An 18,525-nucleotide genomic window follows, 5' to 3' on the forward strand; every position below is an offset into this window, starting at 1 on the left:
TCAGCACCAAAAGAACACCTAAGCTCAGTGGCCTACCCAACGCAAAACTAACACAGGAAAGGACTACGCTTACATTCACTAAGAAATAACTGAACTATCGTGAGGCTTCATGTTGTGGTGCGTCTACCTACGAGGGGGAATTAACCTTTATTCCAAAACCACAATATATATATATATATATATATAGATATATATATATAGATAGATATATATATATATATATATATATATATATATATATATATATATATATATATATATATATATATATATATATATATATATATATATATATATATTGTTACTGATCGCGGTTTAGATGTTACTTTGCTGAGCGAAGGCTCCGCGACCGAACAGTTGTTCCCCGACTCACCAGATTCACCCAGAACTTTGGCCGTATCGCACCGCTGCTGCCCAATCTGGAAAACTCTAAAACGATGAAATGCAAAGAGGAAAAGGAATAAAACGAGAAGACGGACAGAAGAGTAATTGGATTTATTGTACACACAAGCAAAAAGAAAGCAGTCACGTTTATTTACAACACATAAGACGCAGGTGACACAGTGCAAATACTAGCTTATACAGACTTAATTAACCCAGGGACAGAACAAACAAAACAAACTCACATACACAAGAAGGGTGGAAAGGCAGGAGGTGGATGGCTGGAGGGAGAGGAAGGTCCAAGGGGGTCCTGCAGCACGATCGGCGCGTTTAGCAGCCGCCGTTCCTTCACGGCCTTGCTCAAAACCGCCGTCCAGGCCCCAAGTGGCTGTTGGGTGTTGTTGCTGCTGTGGCCTCCGCTGCTTTCCCAGGACTTGTCTGACTCATCTGGTCCAAACCCTCAACTCTTTCTTGGTCCACTCACTCCTCACCACCGACTCCTCACCGCAACCAACGCAACCACTGACCACCGACTTCTCACCACCGACTTCTCACCACCGACTTCTCACCACCGACTCCTCACCACCGACTTCTCAACGCAACCGACTCAACCACTGACCACTCCCCCGCTTCTTGCGCGCGCGCCTTTATAGCGCCTCCGGCGATCAAGCCGCCGGCCTTCAGGACACGCCCATCGGTGTGCTCACCTCGGCCCTGGTTGGTCACGCGACCCTCTCACTCCGCCCTTGATGACGACGGGCGGGCACGCCCCTCTTCCCCGACCCGAGCACATGTTCAATGGTGGTTTTGGAGGGGAGGTAATTGGCAATCGAGGCTTGGCAATGACGAAAGGGGATGTGAAAGGAAATGGAGATTTTGGGGATGGGAATGAAAGGGGATCTATTCTCTTTCACTGGTGCAATGGAGTACTTCAATTAATGGGAGACACAGCCTTACTCTAAAACACAGAATAAGAGATAACTATCAAACAGGGGTATTCTATTATTTGGCTGACGTGTATGCTTGTGGACTAATTATGGGATGCCCTTTCACCTTTACACAGCTCCGGAGGCAGGGGGCGCAGAATAAACAATAATAATAATAATAATAAAGCACACAATCAAAAAAATATACAGTCCTCATATCCGCAACACTGCACCCTCCTCCTCTTAGGCACGTCCCGGGCCTACAACTTTTATTTAGTGTGACACGTAGGTGTAGTTCCCTCTACTTTTAACCTGACCCTGAGTGCGACAGTTTTAAAACATAAATGAATGTGTCCCGCTGCTCCATTGCACCCTGCCTAACAGACTTACGCCCACAGTTAACCGAATTGCGGAATGGTCTTCAAACTATACACTGACGGTGGGGAGCATTATTTACAATGACGCTATTTTTATTTACAAAACTAACCCAGAACCTGTGATTGTTCTTTCTGGGGGGGAGACAGTCTGCTCTGCATCAATGCACCATGAAAGCACCCAAAAACGCACCAATACAAGCACCCTCAAGCACCAATCGGTGCAGTCACCATAGTTCATCAGTGTTCAATGCATGTTCAATAAAAATAAAATCAACAACCCCTAACCCTGCAGGTGATCTCTTGCTCTTCGGCTCCCTCTGCTGGTTATTATTATTTGGTCTTCCAGATGTTGTCATTCTTTCATTTTCTTACTGGCGGCCTATTTGCAATAAAGTGTGCCCAATGTGTCCTTTTTATTTTCTTTATTTATGGCCCACAGGGCCGACTACGTGTGGTTCACCTGTGGGGCATCGGTGCCCTGTGGCCAAGGTCCGCCAGCAATATTTCGGGCCCTCATGGCCGGTTCCAGCAGAGGGGCCCTGCCCCAACCCATGGGGTCCGTAAGTGGTGCTCGGCCACAGGCATGTGGTCCATAATGTGGTGCATCGATGCAGACAGCTGGTTCTGGGAGTTCCGGGCGCACAATGGAGGACTCACGCACGCTCCCCTCGGCACCCAATGGCGCACAGGTCATGTGGGAGACAAAAGAGACAATTGAGCGAGGGGTAAGGTCACAAGGGTACACATCAATAAGGCAATGCAAGGCGGAATGCGTACGGAGGGCGAAGTGAGAAAGCTCGTCCCTACCGTACGTCACCCCCCCTGTCACCTACACTACCCTTGCCCTTACCCCATATTTACAAAATCTACCCATTTACAAATTCGTCACTACCGTCACGTCTTCCCCTTATTTCCCTTATACCAAATTCGTCTTCACTCCCCCACTATCCAAAATTTGCCATCACCCAATTCGTCATCAATCCTCATAAAGAGGGAGAGATGGAATTACGCACAATGTCACACCCACGTCATGATGCGTCTCACAATCCAAAACATTTGCATTAATGAAAAATAATAAAACATGGCATGGTGTGGAGTTACCTCATCTCAGGTGCGTGGATGCAGATGGTGCGAGGAGACTTCAATCCTAACTATCCTCTAAATGACTTTAACACCCTTTACACTACCCGGGGTCTTTCCCTGCCAATCCATTGGCCAACTTACACTATGGGTTCTAAAAACCAATTCCCATTGACCAAACTGTGGTGCTTCTCAATTTGGGGTCTCACTCCCCCGGTTCATCTCCCGGTGCCCTCGCACAATTTCTGGGCTGCGACGTGTAGCTCTCCCAGCAGGTCTACGCACCTGCACACCCCCACCACTGCAGTTGCCACCCGAGCTTACCTAGCTCCTCACCCTAACCTAACTAACTGGGGAAAGCCCCTCCTGGCTCTGTCACCCCTTGGTGCCCTCTGGCACTGGGCTACCCGGGTCCGTCCTCCGGATCCTTGGGCCCCATCCACAACTACCGGCTCCCAGAGCCCACCTGCGGCCTCACCTGGCCGACATCCTCACAGTGGTGGAGTGCCCAAACCAACTACACACACTAACAGGCTACACGCCCAGCCATTTCCACAACACTAATGCACCCATCCAATCACCATTCTTCCACCCGCACCACAGATGCCAATATCCAACCACAATTTACCTATACCCTCTACCTAACACTTACACTACCCGCCCCGGGTACTCGTGAAAGGGGTCCACTCTTCCCCCATCCACACCTTCGCACCATGCACACCACTCCGTACCACTTACTCCATGTATTCCACACACCTGTTCAGTTGCACACCTGTGCAATCACACCTGTTCAATCACACCTGTTCAGTTCTCACACACACGGCATCATCTCATCTAACTACTCCCCTCTGAAACTTGCGCTTCCCAGTCGTCCCTTTAAACTATTGCGCTCCCACGTCATTATCATCCACACTAAACTACCTGCGTCCCCACTACAGGTATCAGTCACTAACTAATCTTAACGTTACCTAATGTCATCTTCGCTAGATCCCTACACACGATATCCTAACCCACCCGGGCTAGTTTTCACTGCCATCAACCCCATAAGCTAGTGCTCCTTTGCCCCCCTTCTGTGAGGGATGGTGGATTTGCCATCCCACCACATCGGGGAGGTCCTACTATCAATTTGGCACACCAAATTTCAGCCAATCAAAATTTTTGCCAATCATCTGCCAATCACCGTACCAATCATCAAATTTTGCCTTTTTCTAATTTTGGGTCCAAAACACTAACCTCATCACCCGTCTACTTATTAGATCCTCTCGGTGCGCCAATTCCCTTCTAAAGCTCGGCTTCGTACAGCCGAGCAATGAATACGGGTTGTTTTGTGCCAGCGGCTGGATACGTCCCGCATTCGGGGCAGGGACGGAGGTTTACCCATGCCGAGATCCCACGCACCACCTCGGCGCGGAGCCATCCAATTGCCCGATCTCGACCTGCCGGAACGTCTCAATAGAAAGTGGTCGCCATGACGACCCTTCCTATCGGGCTGCCCACTCCGCCTAGTGGAGCCCGGACGCGGCCGTTCCACACGAGGCCCAGCGTGGATCGCGTATGGCGGTCCTTTCGAACCCGCCGTGGCTCGGATCCCCGCTGGTTCTCGCGGCACGCGAAGCCCTGCACGCACCGAGGGCCCGATTCGGCTAAAAGTCGCTCTAACCGCTAACCCGGTTACCGTCGATGCCTCACCTGGATGCTTACACGCATATGCTACCCCTTTCTTGCCCATACATCCAGCTGTTCCCATGCTCCTCGTACCTTTCCTTACACACCTCGGTACACTCATTCCGCTCACAGACTTGGTCACACACCTGACCACCGAACACTTTGGCACACATTCGTTGTTCGCACACCTCACCAACACACCTCTTCGCGCCCCCTCCTCGGTCACCTCCTCTGTGACAATCACAGGTGTGCTTTCACTCGCACACCCAACCACGTGCCTCACGACCAACTCAAGTGTGCATTCCCACACACGCTCTACCATTCCAGGTGTACATACTCGCTCACCTGTCACAACCAACTCACGCTCCGTGCCACTCTCACTACTTTCACCTCCATTCTTGACAGCACACTCACCCTTACTCTCGACAGCGCACTCTTTCCTCATGCACCTGTCCATTACACACCTTTCTCGCGCACACTCTTGCGCACACTCTCCCGTTACACCCTCTGTAACACTCACCACAGGTGTACACTCTCTCGTTACTTCCTCTGTAACACTCACCACGGGTGTACACTCTCTTGTTACTTCCTCTGTAACACTCACCACAGGTGTACACTCTCTTGTTACTTCCTCTGTAACACTCACCACAGGTGTACACTCTCTCGTTACTTCCTCCGTAACACTCACCACACCGCGCTTCCATGTACCCCCTCGCACATGCGCTACGACCGACTCACTCTCGACAGCACACTCACTGGTCGGCGTGTAGTTTTTTCTCACACACCCCATGGTCGGACATTCTCGCACACCTCTTTTTTCGCACACCTGACCTGTCACACACTTCACCAACGGCCTCTCACGAACACCCGGATCCAAACCAATCCCCAAGCCGCCTGAAGCTTTCCTCACATCATGTACATTTCCGATTATATCGCCACTCACCTTGGCACCTCGTCTCCGCACCTCTTTTGCCACCTGCAAACTTTTTATTTGGTTAGTGAGCATCACACTATGAGTTGAGCACCGACCTTGTACATATTCCATTACTTCCTCCTTTATCTCCCTCTTAGTTTCTGTCCGTCCCTTCTTAATTTCACTCACCTCTTCTTCCACTTCCTCTAATTTTTGCTTCACCTCTCTTATTTCCCGGTGCGTCTCCTCAGGTTCGGCCTCTAAGGCTACCGTGACCGTCTCTATGTGCATCCTCACCTGCCGGTCCTTTGTCTCCATTATCTCTGTCACCTCGTCCACCCTCATTGTCAGTCCCTCACGTACCATCTGACATTGCTTCTGTGTCGTTATTAATTCGTTTTTAATTTCTTTTTGTGTCGCCTTTAACCCTCCTAGTACCGCAGTGTTCTTTTGAACCTGCTCCACTAGTTCTTTTTGTCCCTCCGTCAGCTGTTCCACCTCCTCCGTCAGATCTTCTATTCCCCCTTGTAACTTTGCCGCCCCATTTCTCACCTCTTTCTCCATACGCTTCTCACCTCGCTTTACCTCCTCGCGTAGCCCCGAGACCTCCTCACTCACACCTCGTCGTATCTCCTCTTTCATCTCCTCCATCTCCTTTGTAGATGCCACCCTCATCTGTCCCAATTCATCCCTCTGAGCATCCAATTTGGTTTCTACCCCGATTTTTACCTCCTCTATCTGCTCTCCCATTTGTTTAATTTCTCGGGCGGATTGCTCCCCTATCTCCCGCAATTTGCCTTCCATCCTGTTTTCTAACCCCGTTAAACCATTCTTTACCTCTTTTATCCCATTGTCTAACGCCTCACCGGTACCCCTCATTACTACCCCCATCATTCTGCTTTCCATTTTCTCACTATCAGCCCTCCTTCTGTCTTCCATTTCTTCGCCCGACTTAACCATAAAGGCCTTTATTTGTTCCATAAAAAGGTTCAAATCCACCGGTGCTGCTACGGTCACGGGCGCGGCTAAATTTGGCGCCACAATAACCATGTGCGCGAGGGCGCCATTATGTGCGCCTGATACCCCCTCAACCACATTGCCAATGTTCTCCTCCTCTCTTTCATCCACATACATTTCCCCGAGGTCCTGGGTCGATTCTACCCCGTCTATCTCTCCCACCGGCATCCCGTCGCCTTGACCAGCCATAGCGCGATTTCAAAATTCGGGTTTTGTAAAACAAAAGCAATTTCGGTATTTTGTAATTTTGAGCGCGTTAAGCGCGCTTCGGGTCCAATCCCACTTCCCGACACCAATTGTTACTGTAATAACACAATTGGTGTTCCAAAATTTAGGCCTAACAAATTTAGTCCCAGGTCCGAATCCCAACTCCTGACAACCAATTGTTACTGATCGCGGTTTAGATGTTACTTTGCCGAGCGAAGGCTCCGCGACCGAACAGTTGTTCCCCGACTCACCCGATTCACCCAGAACTTTGGCCGTATCGCACCGCTGCTGCCCAATCTGGAAAACTCTAAAACGACGAAATGCAAAGAGGAAAAGGAATAAAACGAGAAGACGGACAGAAGACTAATTGGATTTATTGTACACACAAGCAAAAAGAAAGCAGTCACGTTTATTTACAACACATAAGACGCAAGTGACACAGTGCAAATACTAGCTTATACAGACTTAATTAACCCAGGGACAGAACAAACAAAACAAACTCACGTACACAAGAAGGGTGGAAAGGCAGGAGGTGGATGGCTGGAGGGAGAGGAAGGTCCAAGGGGGTCCTGCAGCACGATCGGCGCGTTTAGCAGCCGCCGTTCCTTCACGGCCTTGCTCAAAACCGCCGTCCAGGCCCCAAGTGGCTGTTGGGTGTTGTTGCTGCTGTGGCCTCCGCTGCTTTCCCAGGACTTGTCTGACTCGTCTGGTCCAAACCCTCAACTCTTTCTTGGTCCACTCACTCCTCACCACCGACTCCTCACCGCAACCAACGCAACCACTGACCACCGACTTCTCACCACCGACTTCTCACCACCGACTTCTCACCACCGACTCCTCACCACCGACTTCTCAATGCAACCGACTCAACCACTGACCACTCCCCCGCTTCTTGCGCGCGCGCCTTTATAGCGCCACCGGCGATCAAGCCGCCGGCCTTCAGGACACGCCCATCGGTGTGCTCACCTCGGCCCTGGTTGGTCACGCGACCCTCTCGCTCTGCCCTTGATGACGACGGGCGGGCACGCCCCTCTTCCCCGACCCGAGCACATGTTCAATGGTGGTTTTGGAGGGGAGGTAATTGGCAATCGAGGCTTGGCAATGACGAAAGGGGATGTGAAAGGAAATGGAGATTTTGGGGATGGGAATGAAAGGGGATCTATTCTCTTTCACTGGTGCAATGGAGTACTTCAATTAATGGGAGACACAGCCTTACTCTAAAACACAGAATAAGAGATAACTATCAACAGGGGTATTCTATTATTTGGCTGACGTGTATGCTTGTGGACTAATTATGGGATGCCCTTTCACCTTTACACAGCTCCGGAGGCAGGGGGCGCAGAATAAACAATAATAATAATAATAATAAAGCACACAATCAAAAAAATATACAGTCCTCATATCCGCAACAATATATATATATATATATATATATATATATGTGTATATATATATATATATATATATATATATATATATATATATATATATATATAATTATATATATATATATATATATATATATTAATATGCATTATATACATTTATATATATATATTAATATGCATTATATACATTTATATATATATTAATATGCATTATATACATTTATATATATATATATATTAATATGCATTATATACATTTATATATTCATAGTAGTTATATATACACATCATTGTCGTCAGAAAACTCAGCCGACAGAAAGTGGTTCGAGACCAGACATGGATTACTACTACCACATCTTCAACGATCGACCACATCCATCTATCAGACACTGTGGAGCTAATGGGAGGCCAGATGCTGGATGTTACGGATTGTCGATTCCAGAACGACATCATGATGACAATAGACCAGCGAGAGAAATTCTCCAAGAGAAGCATTATAATCGAGTCGCACTTCTTAATCACGTTGCAGAAACAGAACCACAGTTTACGATGACCAAATGCTTGTTTATAACAAGGTAATGGCACGCATTGGTTCTGGGGTAGGAGGATTGATCTTCCTGGATGCTCCTGGAGGCACAGGGAAGACATTTCTCATAAACCTCATTATCACAAAGGTTTGTTCCAGTGGTCATATCGCATTGGCAACTGCAAGCAATGGGATTGCTGCCCAGCTTTAAGGTGGACGAACAGCTCCTTCTACATTCAAGATCCCATTCAACCTGACAAGCACAGAAACGCCAATGTGTGCCATGAAATGTGGCTCGGCTTTGACGTCCCTTCTCGATGAGTGTAATGTAAATTTCTGGGATGAAGCTACAATATCAAATCGACTGTCAGTGGAAGCTCTTGACCGAACGCCGAAGGACATCCTCAAGAGCAGTGACCTCATGGGTGGGATTTTGTTGGCGTTGTCAGGAAATTTCCTCCAAACTCTTCCTTTTGTGCATGGTGGCACGAAAACCCATGAAATCGACGCTTGTATCAAATCTTCACATATTTGGAAGTAAATAAATACTCTTCCTCTGAAAAACCAACTGGGAACTTATACAAAGCTACATACCTTAGAGTTCCTGTACAGCCTGGATCCCTCAGGAATGCCACCTCACACCTCCTTCTGAAAATAGGAGTGCCAGTCAAGCTTTTACACAACCTCGACCCACCAAAGCTTTGCAACGAAACTCAGGGAATCGCAAACAGTTGCTGCCGAAATGCCTAAATATCTCCATCGCCAATGGGCCAAACAAGGTGGAGCAAGCCATGATTCCAAGGATACCGATCATCCCGTCAGACGCAGGCTTGACTCTTGACTTTTGGCGAATTCAGATTCCATTCAGTCTGCTTTGGCATGACCATCACCAAGTCCCAAGGATAAAGCCTCAAGGATTTACACATGCCCAGTGGTACGTAGTGGCAAGCAGAGTTGGAAGCCCCCAAAGGACTGAAAAGAAAACTCGCAATATTGTTTACCAGCGAGTTCTTCAGTGAGACCAAATCAGTTTCACCTCATCTTCAGTCAGTCATTCTCATTGTGATACACAATTTGTTTTTGTTTTTTTACTCTTCCTCAGGTTTTGACTTTGCTATTATATTGTACACCACTCCTTTCCTATTCCATCTCCAGGCACTGCATTACGTCATCGCCGGACACCGAAGGGGGCCCGGCAATGACGCACGCTAAAAGGGAGTACTCAGTTTTCACTCCGGTTGTTTTCTTTCTTGTTTGTTTGTCCAGGTGATATCTCAGCCATCCTTTGAGCTAGGAAGCTGAAATTTCGGCAAAACGCTCTTTTTTGTTTTTTGATTAATAAATTAATTGATTAATTACTTAATAATTATTATCCATTAATTAAGTACTTATTTATTTCCTTTCTCATCTGGGCGATATCTCAGGCACTTTTTGAGCTAAGAAGCTCATATTTGGACACGACAATGACCAAGTGATTTGGCTGTAAAGGGTATTTTCGATTTATTAATTAATCAATTCATCGATTAATTATTTAATTATTCATTTTATGACTTAATTAATTTTTTTTAAGTTACAGATTCAGATGAAACGGTGGTGTTTTGGGTATTCTATTAGCCAATTGATTAATAATTTAATTATTTTATGATTATTAATTATTTATTTTTGGTATTAATCACTTATATATTTTCTTTATCATCTGGGCAATATCTCAGGCACCATTTGAGTGAGGAAGCTGATATTCGGACACGACAGTGACCAAGTGATGTGGCTATAAATCGATTTTAATTATGCACACTCCTCTGATCTCCTTCTTCCTCACACTCCTCTGATCTCCTTTCTGCTTCCTGTTGTCCCGCCGTCTCTCACGTTCTTGATTTCAATTTTCACTATTGAGCCCCACCCTAAAAAGACTTCATAAATAGATATCCCCTTTAATCTAGGTCTAAGTTGGTGTTCATTACCTGCACAACTGTTAACTAGAAAGCATCCTCTAGCCTAGCACATCATCGAGAACCTCGGTTTCTCGAATGATGGGTTATCTTGATCTTCTTCTTCCGAAAGATTATTATTTATTATTGTAATTATGCAATTAATCAATCAATTATTGTATACCTCTCTCTCAATACTGTCTCTATGTGCTACACGGTGATATCATTATGTTATTTATTTATTTGGCATGGGGGTGGTATACTTTGAATGTGTCTGTACTTGTTTAAAATAATGTTTACCCAGGAGATAACTTAATCTGAGCTAGTTATTAAATAAATCAGGAGTGCAGACTCAAAGTTGAAACTTAGGATATCATAGAATTTGTGGTAAGATCCATAAAATACATTGGGGGGAGGGGGGGGTATGCATGATGCATTTCCCGTATGAAGGTTTGGTGTTATTATGTGGCTCAGATGGGTTTATGGTGCAGGTGGACGAGGGGGCATGGCACAGTGCGACAGTACCCCTGTCGGGTGTCGTGCGGAGTGGAGATCTCTTCAGCCACAGCATTTCCGAGCTTATCGTTCCCCTCGCCTACGACATTCGCCTCTCAGCCCTCACAAGGTTCGGTCTTGGAGAGACCGCCACGCGTCGTATTTACTACACGGATGGTAAGGCCTTGCTGTGCATGTCATCTTGTCTTTCACTTGTTTTAAAAATAATGCTATCAATTGTTGCACTCACCGCCAAATCAAACCTCTGTCAAAAAATGTACACTTTTCATGTAGCAAAACTCCCCAGGTTTTGGGACCAATCGCTAACAAATCGCAGAATATCTTTACATTTCCCTGCGTCACTGGGGAAAAACATTTTGGTTTTGTCTTAGAAATTTAGAGTTACTATATTCATTAAAATGATGGAAAATGCATCGCAACCACAATTGCAATTGCTGTTGGAATTTTCAATAAATTCCAGCAAGCCAAAAAAAGAGATTCTTCCATCTGAAATGGATGCCTGATTTGAAAAGTAAACCGGCCTAGAATCAAAACTACTGTGTTGAATTTTTTGAATCATGTATTTAATGTACAAAACATAGTGTCGTTTTTATTGTCCTTTGCCTCCCCGCTTCATCTCCCACATACTGTGCTTTTCCTCCTCTTACTTTTGTCTCTGCCTAAGCTTATCCTTCTCTCTCCACTTCCTCACACCCCTCTGCTCTCCTTTTTGCTTCCTGTCATCCCACCATCTCTCACGTTCTTGATTTCAGTTTTCTCTATTGAGCCCCACTTCCAAAAAGACTTCATAAATAGACATCCCCTTTTATTTAGGTCTAAGTTGGTGTTCATTACCTGCGCAACTCCAATCTAGAAAGCATTCTCTAGCATGTCATCTAGAACCTCGGTTTCTCGAATGACGAGTTAGCTTGACCTTCTTCCGAAAGCTGCATCATTTGCTGGGGTGCATTTGTGCCACTGATACAGAGTACCCTCTTTATAGTCAGGTTCACTATGTTTTTTCGTTCAATTTTTTTGGAGATTAGCAAAACTATACATTTTTGGAATATTCAGAGCATGAGGAATCCAAAAATTCATGTTGGCATTTGCGTAGACACCGACATGGCCGCCATTTTTGGATTTCCAAAATGGCCGCCATAAAATACATAATTTGCGCTGTCTCGGCTTCTAGTCAACCTAGAATCTTATTTAAATATGCTAATCCTATGTTTTCTGGGTCAAGAAAACCATTGGTGGGATCATTAGACTTCTAATCCTAACACTTGCTTCACTTTTAGGACTTTCCAGATGACACTCAGGATAGTGATGAAGATCTGTAAAAGCATATTCCTGAACGGTATATACCTAGTAGATCCTGTGTATAGGACTTATAGTTCAATCTGATACTAACAAGGCTGCTTTCTTGCTTTATAAACCCATACCTATAACTTCAAAGGACTTGCAATATCATGTATTATGTAATACAGTTATATCACAAATATAAAGATAATGGTTTTCAATTACCTTTGTTTGTTGCTTTTCTATAATCCTGAGCACTATTTTGAGGCCTTTATTGGATTCCTTGACCCAAAAAACATAGGATTAGCATATTTAATTAAGTTTCTAGGTTGACTCGAAGCCGAGATAGCGCAAAATATGTATTTTATGGTGGCCATTTTGAAAATCCAAAATGGCGGCCATGCAGGTGTCTGTGCAAATGCCAACAGTGATTTTCGGATTCTCCATGCTCTGATGATTCCAAAAATGTACAGGTTTGCTAATCTCCCAAAATTCTGAACGAAATTATATTTGTTAACATAGTGAACCTGACTATCTGGTTAAATCAGGAATTTGGGATTTGTCCAGGGTGTCGACGATGGGTCGCCTACTCTTCGGGAAGGACATCGTGGGATCTTTAAGGTCAGCCTATAGACAGGATTCCCGGTTTAACGTCATTCCAAGGGACAGCACACACATAGATGAATCACCCGGCACTGTGGTTGCTATCCTTCCTGACTCAGCACTGCCAGCCGATAGTTATGTCGGTCGGTTTCACTATCAACCTTACTATAATTAAGCTTCGCTTCATTCATGTTCACCGAGTTTCTCGTTCCGGGCTCAATGAAATCTCATGACCACCGCTAATCTCAGGGGCGTTTCCAGGTGCATTCTGGGAGGAGAACCCAATCTTGACGAGTTCAAAATGAACCATCACTTTTGCTTAAATAAGACATGTGTGCCTCACTTATTGAATACAATTCATAAATATCACTGTCAATAGGTTTTATCATTTAGTTTGTCAGACCATTGTTTATTGGGAAGAAAATGCAGTATTTTTACAGCCAGACACCAGCAGGAGAGGTTCATGCTTTCCTTTTTTTATTTTACTATGTAATTTCACCTTTCTCCGACACCTTTTAATACCATTGGGAATGACAAAAAAGGCAGGCAGGTCTAGATAGAGGAAGTTGCGGCATTTTTAAAATACTATTTGTGGCGAGTGATTCTGCATCTCCTCTTTTTCAAGCATTTGGTAAAAAATGAGTTTTGGCAGAGGGGTTGTTGGAATGGATGCGAAAAGGAGACGATTTATTTCATAGCAGATGCAGAAAAGCCAGAGCAATACACTCTTTTCTTCAAACAAATGCATATTTCATCATCATTCGGTTAGGATTTAGTTGTTTTTTTTGAAGTGTGACTTGCCCCAAGAAAGATCATGGCTGAGAGAGAGGCCCAAGAGTTTTAATGACTGAACTGTTTTGAGAGAGTTGTTGAGAAAGTAGATTGGAGGGTTTGCAGCATTCTCCAGAGAGAGAGAGAGAGAGAGAGAGAGAGAGAGAGACAGACAGAGACAGAGACAGAGACAGAGACAGACAGAGACATCGATCGATCGATCGATCAGGGTTAAAAGACATTCCATGAATTTGACCAGTTTGTGATTTGGTCAAGGTCGGAAAAGAGTGAAGAGGCTGCTGCCCATCTGTCTGAAGTGATGTCACGACAGAGGGTGTAGCCATCACAAAGAGATAAAGAGGATTTTCTAGAGAGTCAGAAAGATCATTGACGAAGATTGGGAATAAGATGGGGCCTACAGCACTGCCTTAGGACACCCATGCCTCGACAGGGAGAGGAGGAGAAAGCTTTTTGTTCAGAGCCACACATTTTTATTTTTTATTTTTTTGTATACTGAATCGAGGCTCGTGAAAGAGCTGACATTTACTTCACAAACAAATCAACCAGACAAACAAAATATATAAAAAGAGGGAGCGGAAGCCAAGAGAAGGGGAAGCACACAAACACTTGAGAGCACACAACATTTAAGAGCAGGGAGATGTGTGGGAGGGAGAGGGCTTGGGGGGAGGAGGTGTGGGAAGGGAGGGGGGGGGGGAGAAGCATAAAACACAAGGACACCAAGGACTTCTAGGACAGAAGTTGGTATTTCAAAAAAGTGGAATTGGGGTGAAATTAGCGGGGATAGAAAAGATCAATGTTTTGGATGGAGGAAGATAAGAGATGGTGGTGAACAGCTGTTTTAAAGACCTGGAGGGTGGAGTGGGATTGAAGAGAGTGAGGGAGTTTGTTCCAGAGGTGGGAGAAAAGAGGAATGAAGGAGTGAAGGTGAGCAGAGAGTCTTGATTTTGGCAGTTTAACCATAAGAGGGTTGCAGGCAGATCTTGTGCGACCTGTAGGAATATTTGGGGGACAGAGCCCAGAGAGAGCTGGGGGGGGCAAGGCCAGAGAGGAGTCGGTAGAAGACGGAAAGACCACCAACCTGCCTGCGGTGAGTGAGTAAGAGGCCCTTGGAGTAAGCTTCATCGCGGGAGATTCCAATGATTCTGAATGCTTTGGTTTCAACAGCGTGAAGACGAGCTAGGTGTGAGGCAGGTGCACCAGCCCAGAGGGGAGAGCAGTATTCCATTGAGCTGTGGATGAAAGCCTTGTATGTGGTGAGGAGCTCAGGTGTGCCAAGGAAGGACTTCGCACGACGGAGGATGCCCAGTCGGTGACTGGCTTTGGAGGCCAGATATGACATGTGGTTTTCCCAGGAAAGATCATGGCAGATAGTGAGACCCAAAAGCTTGAGTGACAGAACTTCTTGGAGAGGATTATTCAGAAAGTGGATGGGAGGGTTGTCCAGTCGGTCTTTTCGGAGAGACATCGTAAGAGTGTGAGATTTGTCAGGATTGAAAGACATGTTCCACTTGTTTGCCCAGTCTGTGATTTTATCCAGGTCTGCAGAGAGTGAGGAGGCTGCAGACTGCCGATCTGAGGGATGAAGAATGGAGCGACAGAGAGTAGAGTCATCAGCAAAGAGATACAGAGGATTTTCAAGAGAGTCGGAGAGATCATTGATGAAGACCAGAAAAAGCACAGGGCCCAGAACACTATCTTGTGGAACTCCAGCCTGAACAGGAAGAGGAGATGAGAGAAACCCATTCAGGGCCACATTGGCTACAAGAGTAGAGAAAGTCAGTAATTCAATAGTGAAATTGGCCTTGTATTCCATGGGCAGATGGTTTAAGAGCAAGGCGGGGTGCCAGACTGTATCAAAAGCTCAATACACAGTCGTGGCCAAAAATATTGGCACCCTTGCACTTTTTTCAAAGAATGCACCATTTCTTCCAGAAAATTGTTGAAATTTAAAAATCTTTGGGTATCCACATTTGTATTTCTTTTATTTGCAGTGAAACAAAACAAAAAAAGCTGAAAATTTTAATAAACCTTACCTTGTTCCACACAGAAATCCTAAAATGGCCTGGACAATATTATTGGCACCGTTTAGAAGTTGTTAGAAATTATTATATTTCAAGCAGGTGATTCAACTTTACTTTGGAATTGAACTCACCTGTGGTGAGTTGCAGGTGCCTGTAATATAGAAATCACTCATTCAACCAGTTTGAATGGAGAAAAGGAGTCATTCTGCTGTTTTGTGTCACTGTGTACCAAAATGAGCATGGATAAAAGAAAGAAAACCAGAGAATTGTCTGAGGAGGTCAGACACAGGATTGTGGCCAAGCATGGACAATCTCAAGGCTACAAGTCCATCTCCAGAGACCTTGATGTTCCTGTGTCCACCGTACGCAATGTTATCAGGAAGTTTAAGTCCCATGGCACTGTAGCCAACCTCCCTGGATGTGGCCGCAGGAAAAAACTTGATCGAAGATTGCAGCGAAGGATTGTTCGAATGGTGGAGAAAGCATCTCCATCAATTGCCAAACAGATTCAAGCTGACCTTCAGACACAAGGTACGACAGTTTCAACTCGCACGATCCATCACCAAGCCAATGAAAGGGGGTTCTATGGTTGTAGAACCAGGAGGACCACACTGCTTAGAAAGCCCTACTGTAGTTTTCCGAAAGAAACCTGAACAAGCCAAAATCCTTTTGGGAGAATGTCCTGTGGACAGATGAGATCAAATTTGAGCTTTTTGGTGAAGCACATCATCTCTATGTTTACAGAAAACAAAATGAAGCCTTCAAAGAAAAGAACACCTTCCCTACAGTCAAACATGGAGGAGGTTCAGTGATGTTTTGGGGTTGCTGTGCTGCCTCTGGCACTGGGTACCTTGAATGTGTGCATGGCATCATGAAATCAGGAGATTACCAAGGCATTTTGGAGTGCAATGTTAAACCCAGTGTCAGAAAGCTGGGTCTCAGTCGAAGGTCATGGGTCTTGCAGCAGGACAATGACCCCAAACATACTTCAAAAAGCACCCAGGAATGGTTCAAGACAAAACGCTGGACTGTTCTGAAGTGGCAGCAATGAGTCCAGATCTAAATCCCATTGAACACCTGTGGGGAGATCCGAAAACAGCAGTTGGGAGAAGGTACCCTTAAAATCTGGGAGAACTGGAGCAGCTTGCACAAGAAGAGTGGGCCAAACTACCAGTAGAGAGGTGAAGGAAGCTCATTCATGGCTATAGGAAGAGCTTGACTGCAGTTATTTTGTCCAAGTCTGTGCTACCAAATATTAAGTCAAAGGTGTCAATAATTTTGTCAATTCCAATTTCTTTTTATTTTCTGATTTAAAAGGATATATTAAGTTCTGAATCAAAAACGGTTCTGTAATATTAACAGTGAAATAAAGAATTGTGGAGACCAGATATTTTTGCCAATTTCAACTTATTTTTAGAGAAAATTGTGAGCTATTTAAAAAAAAAGTGCAAGGGTGCCAATATTTTGGCCACGACTGTATGTCCATAGAGATGGCCCTGATCTCATGACTGATATTGAAGGCCACCATCCATTGTGGGAAGAGTTGAAGCAGCAGGTATGTGGTACAGTGACCGGGTCTGAATCAGAATTGTTGATCTGAGATGAGGCTGTTGGAGAAAAAGGAATGATTTTATGTCACCTGCGATGATGGATTCCTTGGCCTTGCTGATGATTGAAGTAAGCTCATTGGACTGTAGTTAAGGGGATCCCTTTTTGCACCTTTTTGTATAGTGCAGAACGACATGGTGGAAACGGCAGAGAGAGGAAGTGCAAGAGCAGTAGAGCAGGTTTTTGGCAGGACACATGTGCTGATGTCGTCTGGTCCAGTTGCCGAAGCAGAGTTGAGGGTTGCCAGAAACTTCTCCACCTTCTCAGGTACAAAAAGGACACATAATCTGGGAGCAGTTGGGTATGACTGTGAAGGGTGGGTACAGAGAGAGAGAGAGAGAGAGAGAGAGAGAGAGAGAGAGAGAGAGAGGGAGAGAACGAGAGAGAGAGAGAGAGAGAGAGAGAGAGAGAGAGATGGAGATGGAGAGAGAGAGAGGTGGAGAGAGAGAGGTGGAGAGAGAGAGAGAGGTGGAGAGAGAGAGAGAGGTGGAGAGAGAGAGAGAGGTGGAGAGAGAGAGGTGGAGAGAGAGGTGGAGAGAGAGAGAGAGGTGGAGAGAGAGAGAGGTGGAGAGAGAGAGAGAGGTGGAGAGAGAGAGAGAGGTGGAGAGAGAGAGAGAGGTGGAGAGAGAGAGAGAGGTGGAGAGAGAGAGAGGTGGAGAGAGAGAGAGAGAGGTGGAGAGAGAGGTGGAGAGAGAGAGAGGTGGAGAGAGAGAGAGGTGGAGAGAGAGAGAGAGGTGGAGAGAGAGAGAGAGGTGGAGAGAGAGAGAGAGGTGGAGAGAGAGAGAGAGGTGGAGAGAGAGAGAGAGGTGGAGAGAGAGAGGTGGAGAGAGAGAGAGAGGTGGAGAGAGAGAGAGAGGTGGAGAGAGAGAGAGGTGGAGAGAGAGAGAGAGGTGGAGAGAGAGAGAGGTGGAGAGAGAGAGAGAGGTGGAGAGAGAGAGGTGGAGAGGTGTTGGGTACGCAAGGTTTATAAGCAAACAAAGAATTGAGGGATTCGGCCTTCTCATGTGCGGAGTAGGCTGTGGCGCCATTTGAAGTGAGGGAAGGGATGGAAGGAGAGCATAGTCCAGAGACAGAAGGCACCCACAAGGGTTGAGAGGAGGGAGACAAGTTTGAAAGTTCATTCTTGAGGTTGGACAGATCCTGGCTCTCCATAGAGTATACACACTTGTTGCTTGCTATGTGGAATGATCTGAGTTGCCTTCAGCCTTCCAGGCGGAGAATGCAAGTTGTTTTAAAGCAACTGCCTCACCACAGGAGTCAGTGTAATAAGGGCAGGAGGATGGGTACGATAACTGAAGG

General features: G+C 45.7%; 1 protein-coding gene across 1 annotated transcript in view; it reads left to right on the forward strand.

The window, feature by feature from the left end:
* LOC137426529 (MAM domain-containing glycosylphosphatidylinositol anchor protein 2-like) overlaps positions 1-18,525 on the forward strand; it is a 491,190-nt gene that overhangs the window by 390,431 nt on the left and 82,234 nt on the right. Inside the window, exon 12 of the mRNA XM_068115127.2 lies at positions 10,900-11,080. Coding sequence (XP_067971228.2) covers positions 10,900-11,080 — 181 coding nt within the window. The remainder of the gene's footprint in view (positions 1-10,899; positions 11,081-18,525) is intronic.

The sequence above is a fragment of the Myxine glutinosa genome, chromosome 5 (assembly GCF_964187855.1).
Source record: "Myxine glutinosa chromosome 5, kmMyxGlut1.1, whole genome shotgun sequence".
Lineage (NCBI taxonomy): Eukaryota > Metazoa > Chordata > Myxini > Myxiniformes > Myxinidae > Myxine > Myxine glutinosa.